Source organism: Bombina bombina, unplaced genomic scaffold (assembly GCF_027579735.1).
Source record: "Bombina bombina isolate aBomBom1 unplaced genomic scaffold, aBomBom1.pri scaffold_602, whole genome shotgun sequence".
Classification (NCBI taxonomy): Eukaryota; Metazoa; Chordata; class Amphibia; order Anura; family Bombinatoridae; genus Bombina; species Bombina bombina.
This window is the reverse complement of record NW_026511343.1, coordinates 158,556-181,369: the sequence shown is the minus strand read 5'-3', so window position 1 is coordinate 181,369 and position 22,814 is coordinate 158,556. Positions and strand designations below refer to the sequence as shown.

The 22,814-nt window shown below is 38.6% G+C and overlaps 1 protein-coding gene across 1 annotated transcript in view; it reads right to left on the bottom strand.

Annotated features, from left to right (window-relative positions):
• Positions 1-22,814, bottom strand: part of LOC128643706 (trafficking protein particle complex subunit 3-like protein) — a 245,095-nt gene that overhangs the window by 99,565 nt on the left and 122,716 nt on the right. The window contains exon 4 of the mRNA XM_053696536.1: positions 21,747-21,846. Within this exon, the coding sequence (XP_053552511.1) occupies positions 21,747-21,846 (100 nt within the window). The remainder of the gene's footprint in view (positions 1-21,746; positions 21,847-22,814) is intronic.

Sequence of the window (22,814 nt, the reverse complement as noted above, 5' to 3'; positions counted from 1 at the left end):
CACCGCCTGGATGTCCGGACTTCAGAAACTGTAAGTGGATCGTCGGGGGTTAGTGTTAGGTTTTTTTTTAAACTTTTTTTAGGTGGAGTTTTTTTTTAGATTAGGGTTTGGGCTTTTCGTAAAAGAGCTAAATGCCCTTTTCAGGGCAAGAAAAAGAGCTGAATGCCCTTTTAATGGCAATGCCCATACAAATGCCCTTTTCATGGCAATGGGTAGCTTAGGTTTTTGTAAGAGTTAGGTTTTTTATTTGGGGGGTTGGTTGGGTGGTGCTTTTTACTCTTGGGGGGGGTCTTTTAAGGGCTATTGGTAGTTTATTGTAGGCTAGGTTTTTTTTTATTTACTTTTATAGGGCTATTAGATTAGGTGTAATTGTTTTTATTTTGGATCATTTTGTTTGTTATTTTTCGTAATTTAGTGTTTGTTATTTTTTGTAATTTAGTATTTTTGAATTTTTTGTAATTTAGTATTTTTTTTTGTAATTGTAGATTTTTTTTTTTTTAGTAATGTTAGTTTTTTTTATGTTTAATTTAGTTTTCTTTAATTTGTAGTTAGTTTAATTTTAGTATAATAGTTATGTTACTTTAATATATAGTTTAAACATAGTTTTTTTAAATTTCCCAGGTGTTTTTATTTATTTTAAGATAGGGATCTTGTAATTTTAATATAAAGTTAGCGGGTTGTTAGGTTGAGGAGTTAATAGTTTAGTTTTTTGTGATGTGGGGGCTGGCGGTGTAGGGGTTAATAGGTTTATTTAGTGGCAGTGATGTGGGAGGCCAGAGGTTTAGGGGTTAATAACTTTATTTAGTGGCGGCGATGTCGGTGAGCGGTGGAATAGGGGTTAATATCTTTATTATAGTATGGGCGATGTTGGGGTGCGGCGGAATAGGGGCTAATAACTTTATTATAGTGGTGACGATGTCGGGGAGCGGCGGAATAGGGGTTAATACATTTTAATAGTGGCGGCGATGTCGGGAGCGGCAGATTCGGGGTTAATAAGTTTAATATAGTGTTTGTAATGTGGGAGGTCCTCGATTTAGGGGTTAATAGGTAGTTTATGGGTGTTAGTGCACTTTGTAACACTTTAGTTATGAGTTTTGTGTAACAGTTTACACAAAACAGATCGCAGTCTCAGATTGCAGAACAGATCGTGTCGGTATAGGCTGGAATGCAACCATTTTAGCCTCAGCGCAAAACTTGTAATGGCAGCGCTATGGAAATCCCATGCAAAAACAAACATTTTTTGAGTGCAGGATTGACGTTGCGTTACAGGCTAAAATGCTTGCGGTAAGCTATATCAACACGACTTGTAATGGCTGTGTTCCGGTTTTTACGCTGAAATGGCCATTTTTTCAGTGTTAAAACCCGAACGCAAAACTTGTAATCTAGGTGCTATTTAATTAAGTGTTTAGCGGTGTATTTACTGTAAATATTTCACATTCCAATGTTCTGCACATAGGGGAATATTTTCTATGTATTTTTAAATAGACATTCCTATATATATCTGTATATATCTATAAATATATATAATTATTTATATATATATATAGGTATAGATATATATTGTATCAAAAACATTATATATATATATATATATATATGTATGAACAGGGCCATCTTTAATATTGACTGGACCCGGGGCAAGAACATTTTCTTGCCCCCCCCCCCCATGCAATTTCGCTCTCTACCCCAACATCCCAAAAAAAAAACTAAATCAATTTTTTTTTATTATTAGCCCAGCAGTGGGCTAATCATTTAAAAAAAAAATGAAATAAATTGCAATATGTGAAACTGGACCTAAGCAGTACTAATAAGTAAATAAATATATAAATTCATCCACTGTGGATTAATTTAATATGCTTTTGAATGTGATTCTGGTGTGAGGTTAGCTGGTTAAAGAGATGTAGGGCAGCCAACAGGAGCAAAGCAAGGTAAAGACTGAGGAGGAAGCATGGAGGTGCAGACAAATATAAGTTTACTAACTGGAACAGCAGAACTACTATGGGAAGCTGTAAAATCTGAGATAGAGAGAAAAAAATAAACTATAAAAATAAACCTTACCTTAATGTGTGAAGTATCAGCATGACACTATACATCAGCCACAACAGCACATGTCACTTCTCTGCTAGGAACAAGTTCCATCTCAACCTGCACTAGACGATGTTGCATGGGGGAGGGGCGTGTGTGCACTCACGTATTCTTCCCACTGACATCTTTCTACAAAGCACTGTTCCCCTAACGCACACTCGAGTTAGTTGATATTAGGGCCACAGCAGAAAGAGCAGGGCTAAGGGGACCAGCAGACTGGATGCTGTCTGCCCAAGACTGCATGGATACAGTGTAAGACGATTCACACAGCCTCAAGACTGAAGAGAGCAGTGTGCACAGCTGCACAGATGCTCAAATCCTCATGTGCCTGCCGCTCTAGCTTTCTGCTGCATGCGCCTACAGTCAGCCCTACCCAAAAACAATCCTCACCACCAGAGCAGTTACCTGATGCAGTGGGATTGGCTGGATGCCGAGTTAGGGGTTAGCATTCAGTGCTGCACAGTGCACATCTAAAACAGCACATGGCACTAGCTTGGCATGTCACATGACACCGGCACGGTCTGTCACAGTTTCTCACAAATAAATATAAGCAGAGAACTTTTGACTGTGACAGTATTAGAACTGACTGTGTGTGTGTGTCCCATGTCACATGACAGTCTGGCATGAACCATTTTTTTTTTTTTTTTAGGACTCTTGGGCCCCTCAACAAAGACTGGGCCCTGGGCAGCTGCTACCCCTTTTGCCCTGTGTTAAAGACAGCCCTGTTAATGAATTAATAGAAACATATTCCGCTATGTGAAGAACAATCGAATGTGGAATTACTATTTTCATGTCGGGTTGGCGCACTTTTCTTGCTCTATTGACTCCTATGGTGGAATACGTCAACGTGGTTGTGATATTCTAACTTCGGATGTTTGCGCACGTTGGGTTAGCACTTGTGCAAAAGCTTTTACTTTCAACTTGTAATACGCATGCTACCTGACGTGTGCAAAAATCTTACGTCTATAGCTGTTACCACACAAGCAGGAGTGAAAATACCGCTCCACTTGTTCTCTCCCCCTTTCTTTTGCTCTCTCTCCCTCCTCTTTTGTTCTCTCTCCCCCCTCTTTTGCACGCTCTCTCCCCCCTCTTTGGCTCTCTCCCCCCTCTCTTTTGGTCTCTCTCCCACCTCTCTTTTGCTCACTCTCCCCCCTTTCTTTTGCTCTCTCTCCCCCTTTCTTTTGCTCTCTCTTCCCCTTTCTTTTGCTCTCTCTTCCCCTTTCTTTTGTTCTGGCCCCCCTCCCTTGCTCTCTCTTCCCCTCTCTGGCACTCTCTTTCAAACCCTTTGGTCTCTCTCTCTCACGACCCGTCTGGCCATGCCCCCATCATGGCAGCCTGCCTGGCCACGCCCCTTGCCAAACCCGGCCACGGCCCCATCGTGACGCTCCGGCCGGCCACGTTCCCTGACACGCCGCTTTAGCCTTGCATGCTCTGTTCTCTCTGCTGTCAGGATCCAAACGGCCAGGTATGTTTGTCCTCGTGCAGTCTCTACTGCGCATAACTGCATCTGACAAACATACTTGGCCATTTATTAGATAGGATATATATATAAATCATTGAAAAGCAGTGCACTAATTTAAATAGCCAGTAGGTGGAGCTGTCCGCTTGTGTTGCAGCAAAGTTATGCAAGCTTAGCAGGTCTGAAATTAATCTGTGTGCACAGAACAGACCTTAGCTATCAAGCAGCTTTCAAAGCAGCAAGATCTAGCCGCCACTTCCTGTCCAGCTGCTTGAGGTGAGGGTGCCTAACTGCTTAATCAGTCCAGATTGAAATGCATAGAATAGGTGCAGACCCAATATTATCTAACATGCTAACAATGCAGAGAACTGTTTGCAGAAAAATGCAAGTAAAAAAATGTTTGTGTTCATTAAACTTAGTTTGATGATACAGTCTGTTGTGTGATTATTAGCAAATATTTTTGTTCACTAAACTTAGTTTGATGATACAGTCTGTTGTGTTATTATTTAATTAGGTTTATAATGCTGTTTAGCATTTAAAGTCTTCCTTTCAAAGCTTTAAAAATTATGTATTAGGTGTTACTTTTATCAATTTTGAGAGGGCCTGGAATCTAACTCCCTCACTTCCCATTGACTTACATTATAAACTGGGTTTCAATTTACAACGATTTTGTTTTACAACCATTCCTTCTGGAACCTAACCCCGGCGTAAACTGAGGGCTACCTGAATATATATATATATATATATATATATATATATATATATATATATATATATAAATATATCAAGTGTGTATAAAGCCAGAGAGGCTCATTCTTAAATGCAGAGTTAAAGCAGGAATGTTTCAGATCAGATAGGCAGTGCATTGCAGTGTTAGGACCAGTCAACATTGGGACACCTTGTAAGTTGGTGACTGGCTTAAGCAAAATATGGCCATATTGAATAACTAAGATCCCAGTTTTAATATTTAAGTATAGGTGGTTTTTGCAATATTTAAAATGTTTTGATAATGTAAAAGTGGTTGTGCGCCAATATCCTATTTTGTGTAATTATTTGGTTTTGTTCGCTGCACCCCTAAGAAGTAATAAAAATAAAAATAATTTTGTAAGGTGTGCTAAACCATATGGATTTATATAGGCTTGAAAGCCTACTACCAATTAAGCATATTAGGTGATGTGCATCTCTGTAATGAGAAGGGGTGTGGTCTAATGACATCAACACCCTATATCAGGTGTGCATAATTATTAGGCAACTTCCTTTCCTTTGGCAAAATGGGTCAAAAGAAGGACTTGACAGGCTCAGAAAAGTCAAAAATAGTGAGATATCTTGCAGAGGGATGCAGCACTCTTAAAATTGCAAAGCTTCTGAAGCGTGATCATCGAACAATCAAGCGTTTCATTCAAAATAGTCAACAGGGTCGCAAGAAGCGTGTGGAAAAACCAAGGCGCAAAATAACTGCCCATGAACTGAGAAAAGTCAAGCGTGCAGCTGCCAAGATGCCACTTGCCACCAGTTTGGCCATATTTCAGAGCTGCAACATCACTGGAGTGCCCAAAAGCACATGGTGTGCAATACTCAGAGACATGGCCAAGGTAAGAAAGGCTGAAAGACGACCACCACTGAACAAGACACACAAGCTGAAACATCAAGACTGGGCCAAGAAATATCTCAAGACTAATTTTTCTAAGGTTTTATGGACTGATGAAATGAGAGTGAGTCTTGATGGGCCAGATGGATGGGCCCGTGGCTGGATTGGTAAAGGGCAGAGAGCTCCAGTCTGACTCAGATGCCAGCAAGGTGGAGGTGGAGTACTGGTTTGGGCTGGTATCATCAAAGATGAGCTTGTGGGGCCTTTTCGGGTTGAGGATGGAGTCAAGCTCAACTCCCAGTCCTACTGCCAGTTTCTGGAAGACACCTTCTTCAAGCAGTGGTACAGGAAGAAGTCTGCATCCTTCAAGAAAAACATGATTTTCATGCAGGACAATGCTCCATCACACGCGTCCAAGTACTCCACAGCGTGGCTGGCAAGAAAAGGTATAAAAGAAGAAAATCTAATGACATGGCCTCCTTGTTCACCTGATCTGAACCCCATTGAGAACCTGTGGTCCATCATCAAATGTGAGATTTACAAGGAGGGAAAACAGTACACCTCTCTGAACAGTGTCTGGGAGGCTGTGGTTGCTGCTGCACGCAATGTTGATGGTGAACAGATCAAAACACTCACAGAATCCATGGATGGCAGGCTTTTGAGTGTCCTTGCAAAGAAAGGTGGCTATATTGGTCACTGATTTGTTTTTGTTTTGTTTTTGAATGTCAGAAATGTATATTTGTGAATGTTGAGATGTTATATTGGTTTCACTGGTAAAAATAAATAATTGAAATGGGTATATATTTGTTTTTTTTTAAGTTGCCTAATAATTATGCACAGTAATAGTCACCTGCACACACAGATATCCCCCTAAAATAGCTATAACTAAAAACAAACTAAAAACTACTTCCAAAACTATTCAGCTTTGATATTAATTAGTTTTTTGGGTTCATTGAGAACATGGTTGTTGTTCAATAATAAAATTAATCCTCAAAAATACAACTTGCCTAATAATTCTGCACTCCCTGTATATATATATATATATATATATATATATATATATATATATATATATATATATATATAATTTTTATTTTTTTAAACAAATGCAAAAAGTAGGGAGAAATACAAAAATAAGCATTTAACACAAATTGCACCATCAAATCTTTATTTTTCTATTAGGTATCAAGTAATATTTCCAGAGCAGGAACATTAAAAGGAATGTAAAAATTCTACTTCCTACATCAAAAGTGATTGTTTAAAAAGTTTACAGGAAATTGTTTAAAAGCAAAATAACATAAATCAAAAGGTTTCTTACTAAATATTAGTGTCATTGTGTACCCACAACTCAGCACTAGTGATTTATATTGCCCACAAAAATGTGCTTCAATGAATGTGTAATAAATCTGGATTTGATTGAAGCAAGCCAGCAGCCAATCAAGAGTCGTTAAAGGGACAGTCTACTTCAGGGGTCGATAAATTTGTTTAAAATTTAGGAGCCAGTAAGAATATTTAGGAGCCAGACAGTGCTAATTGTATATAGAAATATGGAGAATAACCCAAAAGTTAGGAGCCAGTGGCTCCTGGGTTTGTCAAGCCCTGGTCTACTTGATTTCTTTATTGTTTAGAAAGATAGACAATGCCCTGACCACCAATTCCCCAGCTTGCATACACAACTTTATTACCTGAAAGATTGCCTGTTTCTAAGCCTTGCATGCCATCTCTTAGTCTTTTTCTTTGGCTTTTTACAATCATGCACACAGCCAGACAATGCTAGTTCATCTGTGCCATATAGATAACATTGTGCAGACTCCCGTGGTGAATGATAATGGTTATGCAATAACCAGTACTTACTGGCTAAAATGCAAGTTTCTAAAAATGCACTGAGATAAGGGCCAGGATAAGGAGCAGTCTGCAGAGGCTTAGATACAGGTAATCAGAGAGGTAAAATGTATATTAATATAAAAATATTGGTTATGCAAAACTGTGGAATGGGTAATGAAGGGATTATCTATCTTTTTAAACAATAACAGTTTTCAAGTAAACTGTCCCTTTTAAGGCTGAATTGTCAAGAGCTTGTTTTTGTGAGCAGAGGAATGTGGCTGAAGCAAAGATGATTTTAGCATTTTCAAACACTAACAGGAAGTTATTGTGACAGGTAAGAGCTTTTGCTTGTAGGCACTTTTTAACCTCACCATTATGATTTAGGAACTGTTTTTAGTGGACTTTGCATGTGTGGAAGATTTTCTTGGATTAAATATATTTTTCACATTCATGACTCATAGCATACTCAAAAGGTTTATATGAACCTTTGTTTCTCGAAGGTTTTTGTGCTGCAATAACCCTAACTTTTGAAACATAAGTGACATTCTCACAGTTCTTATAATGTATAAAACAGTTAAAAAAAACAACACATGAGTCAAATAAAACTGAATGTTACATGCACAATAGTGCTTTATTGGATAATGTTTCAAGTGCATGCAAATTGCCAAGCGCGGTAGAGTGAGCGCATCTGCATCTGATAATCACATGCTCCAAATTCCAGTGTGTGGCTTGAGATTTCGCACACTTTCTTAGGTGAAAGAAAAAAAACATTTACAAATAGCTTTATTAGAAGATAGCAATAGGCTCAATTAATGTTAAGACAAAGATCAAGCAAAGCTTAGGGACATTGGTAAAGTAATCCTTAGATCTCATACACCTAGATTACGAGTTTTGCACTAAACAGGGTGCGAAAATAATGCCAAAAAAATGCATTATTACACTCTCCATAGCGCTTGCCATTACGAGTTACTGAAAAGCCTCCATCTGCTTTGCATTATGGTGCGTTAAGCTCCATAAAAGCCAAGGGCTGGTTTGACATGCTCATGCACGCTTTCCCCCATAGAAAAAAAATAACACCTGCGATTGCGGGATGGAGATTGCAGTAATACAACCCCATTTATGTCTATGGGGGAAAGAATGTTAAGTTTAAACCTAACACCCTAACATAAACCCCTAGTCTAAACACCCCTAATCGGCCACCCCCCATCATCGCCGACACTAAATAAAAGTATTAACCCCTAATATGCCGCTCCCCCACATTGTTGACACTAAAAAAAAAGTTATTGACCCCTAATCCGCCGCTCCGGACATCGCCAACACTAATAAAAGTTATTAACCCTTAATCCGCTGATCCCCGACATCACCAGCACTAAATATAATTATTAACCCCAATAACGCCGCTCCCCGACATAGTTGACACTAAATAAAAGTTATTAACCCCTAATCCGCCGGCCCACACATCGCTAACACTATAATAATGTATTAACCCCTGAACCTCCAGCCCGCCACATCGTAACTACTAAACTAAACCTATTAACCCCTAAACCGCCGACCCCCCACATCGCAAAACACTAAATTAAACCTAACACCTCCTAACTTTAAATTAAAATTACAATATAACTATCTTAAAATAAATAAAAACTTACTTGTGAAATTAAAAAAAACTAAATTTAAACTATAAATTAACCTAACATAACTATTCTAATAAAATTTAAAAAACAACCAATTAAAAAAACAACCAATTAAAAAATCTAAATTACATATTTAAAAAACTAACACTACGAAAAAATTACAAAATCTAAAATAATAAACACTAAATTACAAAAATAAAAAAACTCTAAGCTTACAAAAAATAATAAACTAAATTATCAAAAATAAAAACAATTACACCTAATCTAATAGCCATATAAAAATAAAAAGCCCCCCCAAATAAAAACACCCCCTAACCTACAATAAACTACCAATAGCCCTTAAAAGGGCCTTTTGTAGGGCATTGCCCTAAGTTAAACTGCTCTTTTACCTTAAAAAATTACTAAGTACCCCCCTAAAAGTAACCCCCCCACCCAACCAGCCCTACAAAATAAAAAACCTAACTCTAAAAAATCCTAAGCTACCCATTGGCCCTAAAGGGGCATTTGTATATGAATTGACCTTAAAAGGGCATTCAGCACTTTTACAAGTGCCCATCCCAAATCTAAAAAAAAAAAAAAACCCACCCCAAAAAAAAACTAACACTAACACCATAAAATCTACTCATGGTTCTTGAAGTCAGGACATCCATCTTCATCCAGGCGGCGAGAAGTCTTCATCCAGGCGGCGACACCTTCATCCATCTCAGGGACGTCTTCTATCTTCATCCTGGCGGTGCGGAGCTTTCCTGGATGGCAAAAACATCCTGTGCGGAGCTTCCTCTTCATATGGTCACCGCCGTTCACTGAAGTTGAATGCAAGGTAGCCGTTTCAAAATGGCGTACCTTGCATTCCTATTGGCTGACTTGATTCTTCAAATTTAAATCAGCCAATAGGATGAGAGCTTCTTAAATCCTATTGGTTGTTCAAAACAGCCAATAGGATGAGAGCTACTGAAATCCTATTGGCTGATTTGAACAGTAATTTTTTTAATGTAAAAGAGCTGTTTAACTCAGGGCAATGCCCTACAAAAGGTAGTCTATTGTAGGTTAGGGGGTGTTTTTATTTTGGGGGGCTTTTTTATTTTTATAGGGCTATTAGATTATTTTTTTTTTTGATAATTTCGTTTATTATTTTTTTTAAGTTTAGAGTTTTTTTATTTTTCGTAATTTAGTATTTATTATTTTTAATTTTTTTCGTAATGTTAGTTTTTTTTAAATTTGTAATTTAGATTTTTTTAATCGGTTGTTTTTTTAATTTTATTAGAATTGTTATGTTAGGTTAATTTATAGTTTAAACTTATTATTTTTTTTATTTCACAGGTAAGTTTTTATTTATTTTAAGATAGTTATATTATAATTTAAAGTTAGGGGGGTGTTAGGTTTAGGGGTTAATCGTTTAATTTAGTGTTTTGTGATGTGGGGGGGCCAGCGGTTCAGGGGTTAATAGGTTTAGTTTAGTAGTTACGATGTGGGGGGCTGGATGTTTAGGGGTTAATAGGTTTAGTTTAGTGTTGGCAATGTGGGGGGCTGGATGTTTAGGGGTTAATAGTTTAATTTAGTGTTGGCGATGGGCGGAGCCGGCGTTTTAGGAATTAATAACTTTTATTAGTGTTGGCGATGTCGGGGAGCAGTGGAATAGGGGTTAATAGTTATATTTAGTGTCAGCGATGTCGGGGGCAGCAGATTAGGGTTTATAGGTTTATTTAATAGTCGCGATGTGGGTGGGCGGCAGATTAGGGGTTAGTAAGTTGAATATAGTGTTTGCGATGCGGGAGGGTAGCGGTTTAGGGGTTAATAAGTAGTTTATGGGTGTTAGTGTACTTTGTAACATTTTAGTTATGAGTTTTGTGAAACATTTTTGTTTCACAAAATCTATAACTACTGGTCTCAGATGGCGGTATGGATTGTGTCGATATAGGCTGTAACGCAAGCATTTTAGCCGGACCGCATAACCTGTAATACGGCGCTATGGAAAAACATAAATTATGCTTACCTGATAATTACCTTTTCTTCACACTGAAAGAGTCCACAGCTGCATTCATTACTTTTGGGAATTTAGAACCTGGCCACCAGGAGGAAGCAAAGACACCCCAGCCAAAGGCTTAAATACCTCTCCCACTTCCCTCATCCCCCAGTCATTCTGCCGAGGAACAAGGAACAGTAGAAGAAGCATAGGGTGAAAAAGGTGCCCGAAGAACAAAAATAACCAACGCCCCCCCAGAAAATTACACTCGGGGAGCTGTGGACTCTTTCCATCTGAAGAAAAGGAAATTATCAGGTAAGCATAATTTATGTTTTTCTTCATAAACGGAAAGAGTCCACAGCTGCATTCATTACTTTTGGGAAAACAATACCCAAGCTATAGAGGACACTGAATGCTAAAACGGGAGGGTATGGTGGCCCATTCTGAAAGCACCAGGCCTAACATCCCTAATCCAGAAACCCAGCTTCACCCGAAGCCGAGAAAAAAACTTTAAAAAAGGAAAAGGCCCAAGGACACTGACCCGCAGATAGTCTATAAGTCTTGCTAGAGACTGCAGGAACTAGACTCGACTGAGCCAATCAGCCTCCAAGAGACATCGTCAACCGGCAGTCGAACTCCAAACAACAAACCCCTTACTAGAGAAAGGGATCAAACAGCCGTATTCTCCGAAAAGGAGAAAGACACGGAGAAGACATCCATCAAGGATTCAAAAAAAAACAAATAGGGCCCAAACAAAACCCATAAATAGGGCCCAAACGAGCCCCAATAATTTCCTGGGCGAATAAACCCAGACGGCCAAGCCAACCAAAACCCAACCAGTCTTGTAGAACAAGAGAGGCAATGCCCAACCCTAGTTTGCTCAAAATCCATGGGATCAAGACCCAGAGATTGAAAAAGAGAAGAGAATCTTCCCAAACAAAGTGCGTCCGCACCCTAGAAGGTAACTAAAGATGAGAACCCCAGAAACCGTTAAGACAGCTAAGAATATCCAAATATTCAAAAACCGTAAAGCTTGTGCAGCAACTCAAATAGGGAAACCACTGACGGCAACCACCTGAAGATTCAGAACACTGCACGCTGCTGTCATCCTAAGATGAATCTAGAAATTTGAAAATATGCAAGCAAGTGGAAGCAGATGAGCCCGAATACACGACCCTCAGGGGATGAAGTTGCCACGCTAACTCATGCGCCAAAACTCCTCCTGCACCCAAGGCAGGACCACAATCCTCCAGAGAGAGGAGACCCCACTGCTGAAGGAGGCAATCTACCCCCTACATGCCCACAAGGAACATGAAAGGCCGTAGGCTAATCAGTCGAGACCGAATGAAGATCATCCAAATCACCACTGATGATACAACAGTGAAAAACTCCCGTAAGAGGGAGCACACTCCTAATGTCAAATCAGCCCCCATTGAAAACTGGGTCCTCCTGAACCAGTCTGCAGGATAATAAGTCCATAAGGATCCAATATAAGATCCCTATAACTGGGACCCAGAGCCGTGCTAAAATGAACGACAGCTCTAGGAAGCACAAAATACCCGTCTGAAGATTCAGACCTCACAGAGGATGATATCCGGGTTAGACCAGAGAAACGGCACATAACTCACTCATAAATTCCCAGACCATAGGGAAGAGAACACCCCTAGCAGGAGGCCAACTCCCCACCAACAAGGTGCTAGGCCGTAGTCATGCAAACTACTCTAGAGCCAAAAGGCCCCAGGGACTACACTCACAAAGTCCAAAAAACAAAGGGAATATTTACAAGAGCAGAGATCACTCGAAGAGAGAGTAGACAAAAAACTAGTCTCCATAATCCTCTCAGATTAACCATCCGGAGGACCACCCCAAGGAAGAAGAATGCAAGCATCCCGAATCCAGGCGGAACATACCCTAAGCAAAAGCTAGGAAAGGAGGATACAACAGTCTATCATCCCTAATATGGAACTACGAACTCCCGGGGTCAGAAAAGAGCTGCACGGCCCTCAACATCTGCCCAGAAAACAGGACAAAGTCCAAACAGTCTCAACCCTAAGGAATAGACCGCAAGAGGGAATAAGCCAAAAAGGACAATCCCGAGGAACCTTGAAAGGTAAGAACACCAGGAACTGGCAGCACGAAGGACAAAACCTTCAACTTCTAACCCACAACGTGAAGGAAACACTCTGGATCCTGAATCAGAACCAACAGAGGATGTTGGAGCGGATCTCAACGGAGTACCGACCACTAGATTGAAAGGCTAATGAGGACCGAGCATGATCCTTTATGCCGCTAGACAAACCGCGGATCATAAAATCCTCCCGGAATACTAGCTGAAACTTGTAAAACAAAAAACAAATAATAGCGGAACCACTTGGCGCCCTAACCGGACCAGCCAGGCATAGCAAGCGCCATGTGTCTGAAATAGGTCTTCAAAACAGAAGGATTTGAACCCAGTCAGGGCCAGCCTGAAACCAAGGGCCCCATACTGACAAGGCCACACAAGTCACCCCCTAAGAGGGAGAGATAAACAACAGACAAACATAGGACTAAAACACATCCTCATAACTTTCGTTGAAGTAAACAGTGCGATCACAAAATCGCGAGTATCGATTCCAGAGAAGAAAATTATCAAAGGAAATATTATAACAAACATAAGCTTTAAACCAAATAAAATCCATCCTAACCGGATTAAAATAAAAGATAAGGTAATCCGTAGGTTATTGCCCAGGAAGAACGGATACTCCCGCAGGAATCCGAATCTTCCAAACTCAGAACTGGAAAGATACTCAAGAAACAAGACTATAAGAAGATTACTTCTTCCCCTTATATATAATCCTGCATGCCATTCGCATTGGAAGACTCATGATCCACCCCATTAAGAGTGGAATCCTCTAGCAACGCCAAAACGTGCCTCAGTAGAACACAAAGGCGCACCAGTCTATAATGAAAGGCAAAACCTACCTCCGCCGGGGCAAGCGAAGACCCTGGCCCCGAAGGTTGAGCCCCTGAAGCCTCAGGGACAGTCACTTCCCCAGAGGGCTGAACTGGACCAGGCTATCCCACGCCTGACGAGCCCTGGTTAACAGAATACGGACAATATCTTAAACACACTCCTGGGAGATGTAAATGCGCCAGCGCCAAAGATATGGTCATGCGGAACCGTGTCGTAACCTTCAGAGGAAACAGGACACCCTCCAGAGAAGGATAAGCCGCATTTGGTTTACTTGCATGCGTAGTAAGAGTTGGTTGTAGGGAACGCGCCTCGCGGGAAGCAGAATCCCCAGAGGCAGATGGCTCAGCGGGCCCCTGGTTCCCCGATCCCGAGGAATGAAGCACTTTAAAACGGCATTTGGAACATAACTGATAGACATGTATTGCACGGGCCAATTTATATTCTTTGCAAGAAGTAGAATCAGAATCAGAGACATCCATCTCCATAAAATCTGAATCCTCCATAACTGCGATATTGATAAAAAAAATGTAAACGGCACCATACACCCCGAATGGCTGGGGCACTCACAGCCTCCCATGAACCAGACACCAGCGAAACAGAATTTCTCTGTCGCAACACGGAAAGGAATGCGGAAATGGAGAGCCAAAACGTGACCACACCGGTCACAAGGTGTACAGTGTAGTCCATGAAAAAGTGTGCCCGACCGTAAAGGCCGCGCAACTTGCAATAGGTCGTTATGTTCTGAAATAGCCATGAGCCCAAATATTACTACACATTAGCAGACAGAATCATATAACAAACATGATTAAAAAAAACCCTGTTCAATAACCCCCCTCAGGAGATATTAACCCTTGATTCCAAGATACCAAAGGAGCCTCACTGAGACCCTGTATTTAAGTTATTCCCGCAAGGCTGTGGCCTCTCGGATAAACTGTTGAAATTACAAGACATCCATGATGAAAGTAAAATGAAACGATCTTACCGGAATCTAATCCGTGGAACAGGAACACGGCCCTTCAAGTGTGACAGATAGTAGCGGAGCTTCTGCCTTGGACTTGAGAGAAGAAAGCAGGCAGCGAAACTCGTCAAAGCTGATTGCATGTGGAGTTGTTAATCTGAGTCGGGATGGTTTTGCAGGAAGACTCTCCCTGCATCTCCGGACTCTAACTTTCATCCATGCTCTCACTGAGAGGCTGACAGGACTACTTAAAACTCCAGTCCCATTCCGAAGAGTACTACCCCCCAATAATACGCTATCGTAAAAACTTCTGACACTTCTCTTCCAACCTCCTGGGATGAAAGGCAAAGAATGACTGAGGGATCGGGGAAGTGGGAGAGGTATTTAAGCTTTTGGCTGGGGTGTCTTTGCCTCCTCCTGGTGGCCAGGTTCTGAATTCCCAAAAGTAATTAATGCAGCTGTGGACTCTTTCTATTTATGAAGAAAATCCCACACTCAAACATAATTTTTTTTAATGCGGAATGGACGTTGCATTACAGGCTAAAATGCTTGCGGTACAGCTATACCGCTGCGACTCGTAATATGCGTTCCTGGCCATTCAGCGTTAATAGCCGTACTGCAAATCTAACCATCAGATTGTAGTGAAAGTAGGCTATGCCCTCTTGTAATTTTGTACTATATGGATGAGGTATCTTGCACTATTTTAGTTTTTTGTTCTTTTTTGTCTTTTTTATATTTATATATGATTTTAAAGATGTTCAATTTTGTGCATCATTAAAACAAGTATTTTGTATTTTTATTACACATTTGTTAAATGTTTCATTTGAATGAATGAATGATTTAATTAATAAATGAATGACTGAATGAATGAATGACATGAAAGTGTTTTCCTGCATGTATTATCACAATGATTGGGCATAGATTTGGACTAGGGGTCAGATGAGCTTAAGGTCTCTGCTCAGGCAAGATGATCTTAGAAGTCTCTCATCAAAAATAATTTAGAAGCACAAGTTTTAGCTTGAGAGATGTTTATTGCGCTATGCAGGTTCTGGATACGAAAAACAGGCACCTACATTAAATTTAAGGTCTAAAAAAATCCCAAAGGTTTTGGATGATTTCTCTCCATGCTTATAAGTTTTTGACCATCAGGTCCCAGGTGAGTAAAGGTGTTCTTGTGTGGGGTTTTAAGAAAACACAACATTTACAGTGTTGCTTAGGCTGGGACAGTAAAATCATAATTATACAATTCTGGTTGAAACTAGATTTCTGGTTAAAGGATTACTTTCTGTTATAATTTTTAAGCTAAACAACTAACATATTAAAGTTAATAAACATTAATTAAAACCTACTGACCTATATTTTCTCCAAAACGAAGTTTCATAACGTTCTAAAAGTTATATCTTTTATTCGCCGATGATATCACGTTATCCTGCCCACTATTTTCAGCACTGAGTGTTCAAAATACTTAAACCAATAACGTTGTGTTTAAAGCGCCATTTTGAAACCTAGGTATTATAAACGGATTGGTACAGAGCAAAGGATACCCACGGAGTGGGTTTGGAAAACAATTAAATTTGCAGACAAGATTTCTGATATACGGTAGAGATATGTTAATGAAATGCTATTGATAAAAAGCGTATTTGGGGTAGTTAGTAACAGGCATAGAAAATATTTACTTACAGTGGCCCTTTAAGTAAAGTATTGAATAAATCCCCTCCTGATTTTGTTTTTGTATGATAAAAAAGATATGTCTAAATTGGAATTTCATAAATATGGCTATAATATCTGCCAGAAATATAATATAAGAAAAATTGGAAAAATAAACAGAAGCCTAAACTGGGAGAATGGAAGAACTATTTGAAAAAAACAATAACAGTTAATTATAGAACAGCACGATACTGCATTGTATGATGACCATAAAATTCATACATTTTTTAAAAAAAATGTAATTATTCATCAACCCCCCCCACCAGAGCCCTCCCAAGCCCAACTAATATATCTGTTTAGAAACTCTGATATAATTCTTAATTTCTGAGATATATATATATATATATATATATATATATATATATATATATATATATATGTGTGTGTGTATTTTTATTTATTTTTTGTTTGTGTTTGTTTGTCTGTTTGCTTTATTAAACAAGATAAATGAAGCATCAAAACTAAAGGAGAAGCTTTCTTTATGTGATTTTATTTTATCTCTCTCCTTTTTCAACATGCAGAAAGAATAAAATGGAGTATGACAAAAAATGTATTTTCTTTTATAAATTGTGAAATTATAGTGTTCCTTTATACCCTTTTTTCCATTTATCTTTGTATGTAACTTGCAAATTTAAAACATGTAAATTTTATTTTGGTATGAAATGTTCTTGCTTTAACAATAAATAAATGGAAAAAAAAAGAAAAAAAAAAGTCATAATTAGACATTCATGATTTAGGCAGAGCATACAATTTTTAACAAATTTCCAATTTACTTCTATTATTTAATTTGCTTCCTTCTCTTGCTATCCTTTGCTGAAAGGATTTTCTAGGTAAGCTCAGGAGCAGCAAAGAACCTAGGTTCTAGCTGCTGATTGGTGGCTGCACACACACACACATATATATATATATATATATATATATATATATATATACACTGTATACTGATTGTTATTGGCTCACACATGTGTTCAGTTAGAAACACAGTGCATTGCTGCTCCTTCAAGAAATGAAATTTGATAATAGAAGTAAACTGGAAAGTTGTTTAAAATGTATGTTCTACCTTAATCATGAAAGAAACATATTGGGTTTCATGTCCCTTTTAATCCATAGTGCCCAATTCCCCAATTCCCCCATTATTGCAATATGTGTATTCACACAGTACTACTTGATATATGTGCTTAGCACACAACAATCACATTTCCTGTTTAATAAATAGTTATACATGGCTAATTTTAAAGAATATGACCCATCTAGATCCCTAGCTAACCTATGCTGTCAAGCAATAACATCCTCACTGGTCCAGTGCAATCTGTTACACCTTGGTTAGGGCAATGGTTTTTGTTTTGGTTTGTTTTCCCTCAATCGAGTTTCCTGATTGAAGGAAGACCCGGTAAGCCTACTACTTATTGGGCTGATCATTCCCCTTTGGTATTGTACCATTTTTATTTCTGTTTTGTTGTTTTAACAGGTTTTCTTTGTGTCAATATTCTTCAGAAAAACAGGGAGAATTATCTACCTAAGGAATATTCTTTATCCACTATCACTTCAACTTACTTATAAACGTGTTTGGGATCACTCTTTCTCCCTTCTTTTTACATTTTGGATCACTACTACCTACCTTTGGACACATACTTCTACTACATTTTTTCTGGACACTTATATATCATTATATTTTTTATTCTTTTTTGGATACTAATCCCCTCCAATATATTGCACTTTATTTTTGGTGGATATGGGTCATTTACTCATTTAAGTGTACACTTATAATTTATTTATTTTTCACATTTTCTGTTTATGTAATTTGATATATTTTGAAATTTTGTATCTACCATTGGATATACTCTCTAATATCATTGAGTATATATTGTCCTTTTAGTATATTTTAATCTATTTTGATGTTTTTAAGTTTATGTAAAATAAATACATATTGTTTGCACACTTAAGCCTTAGGCGCTTCTTACACCTTTAAACGTCAGCATAAGTCATCATTAACGCCTATATTTAGAGTTCTGCGGCCAAAGGGGTGCGTTAGCTACGCGTGCTTTTTTTCCCCCGCACCTTTTAAATACCGCTGGTATTTAGAGTTCACAGAATAGCTGGGTTTTCAGTGCGTTAGGCTCCAAAAAGGGAGCGTAGAGCATAATTTAACGCCACTGCAACTCTAGATACCAGCGGTGCTTACGGACGCGGCCAGCTTCAAAAACGTGCTCGTGCACGATTCCCCCATAGAAAACAATGGGGCTATTTGAGCTGAAAAAAAACCTAACACCTGCAAAAAAGCAGCGTTCAGCTCCTAACGCAGCCCCATTGTTTTCTATGGAGAAACACTTCCTACGTCTGCACCTAACACTCTAACATGAACCCCGAGTCTAAACACCCCTAACCTTACACTTATTAACCCCTATTCTGCCACCCCCGCTATCGCTGACACATGCATATTATTATTAACCCCTAATCTGCCGCTCCGTACACCACCGCCACGTACATTATAGCTATGTACCCCTAATCTGCTGCCCCTAACACCGCCGACCCCTATATTATATTTATTAACCCCTAATCTGCCCCCCTCAACGTCGCCGCTACCTGCCTACACTTATTAACCCCTAATCTGCCGAGCTGACCGCACCGCTATTATAATAAAGTTATTAACCCCTAATCCGCCTCAATAACCCTATAATAAATAGTATTAACCCCTAATCTGCCCTCCCTAACATCGCCGACACCTAACTTCAATTATTAACCCCTAATCTGCCGACCGAATCTCGCCGCTACTGTAATAAATGGATTAACCCCTAAAGCCAAGTCTAACCCTAACACTAACACCCCCCTAAGTTAAATATAATTTAAATCTAACGAAATAAATTAACTCTTATTAAATAAATTATTCCTATTTAAAGCTAAATACTTACCTGTAAAATAAACCCTAATATAGCTACAATATAAATTATAATTATATTATAGCTATTTTAGGATTTATATTTATTTTACAGGTAACTTTTTATTTATTTTAACCAGGTACAATAGCTATTAAATAGTTAAGAACTATTTAATAGCTAAAATAGTTAAAATAATTACAAAATTACCTGTAAAATAAATCCTAACCTAAGTTACAATTAAACCTAACACTACACTATCAATAAATTAATTAAATAAAATACCTACAATTACCTAAAATTAAACCTAACACTACACTATCAATAAATAAATTAAATACAATTCCTACAAATAAATACAATGAAATAAACTAACTAAAGTACAAAAAATAAAAAAGAACTAAGTTACAAAAAATAAAAAAATATTTACAAACATTAGAAAAATATTACAACAATTTTAAACTAATTACACCTACTCTAAGCCCCCTAATAAAATAACAAAGCCCCCCAAAATAAAAAAATGCCCTACCCTATTCTAAAAAAGCTCTTTTACCTTACCAGCCCTGAACAGGGCCCTTTGCGGGGCATGCCCCAAAGAATTCAGCTCTTTTGCCTGTAAAAAAAACACATAAAATACACCCCCCCCCCAACATTACAACCCACCACCCACATACCCCTAATCTAACCCAAACCCCCCTTAAATAAACCTAACACTAAGCCCCTGAAGATCTTCCTACCTTATCTTCACCCTGCCAGGTTCACCGATCCGTCCTCGGAAGTCTTGATCCAAGCCTCGGAAGTCTTGATCCAAGTCCAAGCGGGGGGCTGAAGAGTGACGTCCATCCTCGGGCTGAAGTCTGGATCCAAGCGGCGACTGAAGAAATCCATCATCGGGCTGAAGTCGGAAGTCCATCATCGGGATGAAGTCTTCTATCAAGCAGCATCTTCAATCTTCTTTCTTCCGGAGTGGAAGACAGAAGATTGAAGTCCCCTGTACGACGTTAGGGGATTAAAGCGTCTGGAAGCTATCCTGATCGCTTCCAGGCGCTTTCAAGGTATTGCCGTGATGCCTCGCACAGATGTGGGCACCCGCACGGGGGCAGAGATGGGAGCGCACACAGGGGCGGGAGCGGGTGGGAGCCCTACACTATGGACCAGTATAAAGGGAAGGAGGGAGAGAGGAGGGGGGGGACATTTTTTATCTAAGGGACCTGGGAGGGGGTGGGGGTTGGTTATTGAGGGGGGGAAGCTATACTACAGAAAAATAATAAATAAAATAAAAATATATATTTTTTAATTTGTATGCAAACTGGGTACTGGCAGACAGCTGCCAGTAACCAAGATGGCGGACAATAAGGTAGATGGGAAGGGTTAGAGAGCTGTTTGGGGGGATCAGAGAGGTTGGGGGCTAAGGGGGGATCCTACGCAGCAGAATATGTATTTAAAAAATAAAATAAAAAGCCTTTTATTTTAGTACTGCCAGACTGTCTGCCAGTACTTAAGATGGTGGGGACAATTGTGGGGTGGGGGAGGGAATAGAGCTGTTTGAGAGGGGTCAGGGAGGGATCAGGGGGTGGGATGTGTCAGGTGGGAGGCTGATCTCTACACTAAAGCTAAAATTAACCCTACAAGCTCCCTAATTAATCCCTTCACTGCTGGGCATAGTACATGTGTGGTGCGCAGCGGCATTTAGCGGCTTTCTAATTACCAAAAAGTAACGCCAGAGCCATATATGTCTGCTATTTCTGAACAAAGGGGATCCCAGAGAAGCATTTAAAACCATTGTGCCATAATTGCACGAGCTGTTTGTAAATAATTTCAGTGAGAAACCTAAAGTTTGTGAAAAAGTGAACAATTTTTTTTTATTTGATCGCATTTGGCAGTGAAATGGTGGCATGAAATATACCAAAATGGGCCTAAATCAATACTTTGGGTTGTCTACTAAAAAAAAATATATACATGTGAAGGGTTATTCAAGGATTCCTGACAGATATCAGTGTTGCAATGTAACTATCGCTAATTTAAAAAAAAAAATGGTTTGGAAATAGCAAAGTGCTACTTGTACTTATTGCCCTATAACTTGCAAAAAAAGCAAAGAAGATGTAAACATTGGGTATTTCTAAACTCAGGACAAAATTTAGAAACTATTTAGCATGGGTGTTTTTTTGGTGGTTGTAGATGTGTAACAGATTTTGGGGGTCAATGTTAGAAAAAGTATGTTTTTTTCAATTTTTTCATCATATTTTATATTTTTTTTTATAGTAATTTATAAGATATGATTAAAATAATGGTCTCTTTAGAAAGTCCATTTAATGGCGAGAAAAACTGTATATAATATGTGTGGGTACAGTAAATGAGTAAGAGGAAAATTACAGCTAAACACAAACACAGCAGAAATGTAAAAATAGCCCTGGTCCTTAAGGGTAAGACAATTGAAAAATGGTCTTGTCCTTAAGGGGTTAATATAAAATCTATATACAAGATATGTAATTTGTACCACTTGTTTTCTTTTTTGTTAACGCATTTAAATAATTTCAAAGCTAGCCTATCAAAAATAACCATTGTCGAACACATTTAATTAAGTTCATTTTAGCTTTATTAAATAAGCAAGGAGGTTTGACATATAGATATGGCCTTCAGTGAAATTAAATATAATTTAATATATATATATAAAAAATAAAACTGATTTTGAACCATAGACGTACCTTGGCGATAATGTCTACTGTCTCACTGTAGCTTCGACACTTCTTTATACCAGAATTCGCCAGGAAGTCTTCTACTAACCGAATGCCAATGTTGTATCCCCTGAATATCAAACAATGAATGTTACATTTCATGATAATTTCAGCTTTTTCTATTTTAGTGTTTCAAAAAGTATAACCTGGGAAAATCAAAAGACACCCATTGACCAATAAAATTAAAGCCATATCCTAATTATGCTTTTGTAAAAGAAGAACAATGATCATGAGTAAGCTTGCACTGAAATGGCCCGGAGCTGCTTACACTGGGGGGCTATGCATGAAACGTAGCTCAGCTACAGATCTTTTCTGCATCCCTTCAGTAAGTTTTATAAAAGAAAATCTACACCCAAGATTTTAGTTCTAGAACTATGAGTTAAGGTTATTGGACTTGATCATTTGCAGTGTGTAGCAGGCAATCAGTTACATTTGTTATAGCATTTTTACTGTACTGTCCTTAATCACAATATGCAATCCTTCATATTGTCTGATAGTGTTGAGCAAATATGGTTTATGTCTTTTTACCTAATCATTAAGTTCTTATGGGTAAAATGTTTTGCTGGGTAGCAGCTGATATTGTAAAACAGAAATTGTTAGCCTTTTTTTAATTTATTTGTAGACTTACACAGATTCCTTGGTACAGCGACAACCAAAATAAAAGGGTTTTATATTAAAGGGACATAATACTCATATGCTAAATCACTTGAAACTGATGCAGTATAACTGTAAAAAGCTGACAGGAAAATATCACCTGAGCATCTCTATGTAAAAAACAAAGATATTTTACCTCACAATCTCCTCAGCTCAGCAGAGTAAGTTCTGTGTAAAAAGTTATGCTTCACCTGCTTCCAGCTGCAGGTAAAAATAAAAAAAAATGAAGAAATGAACAGCAGCCAATCAGCATCAGCAGTGCTGAGGTCATGAACTCTTACTGTGATCTCATGAGATTTGACTTAACTCTCATGAGATTTCATAGTAAGCTTCCTTTACCTGATTGGTGAAATAATATGAGAGTTCACGAGGCTCATCCCCTAA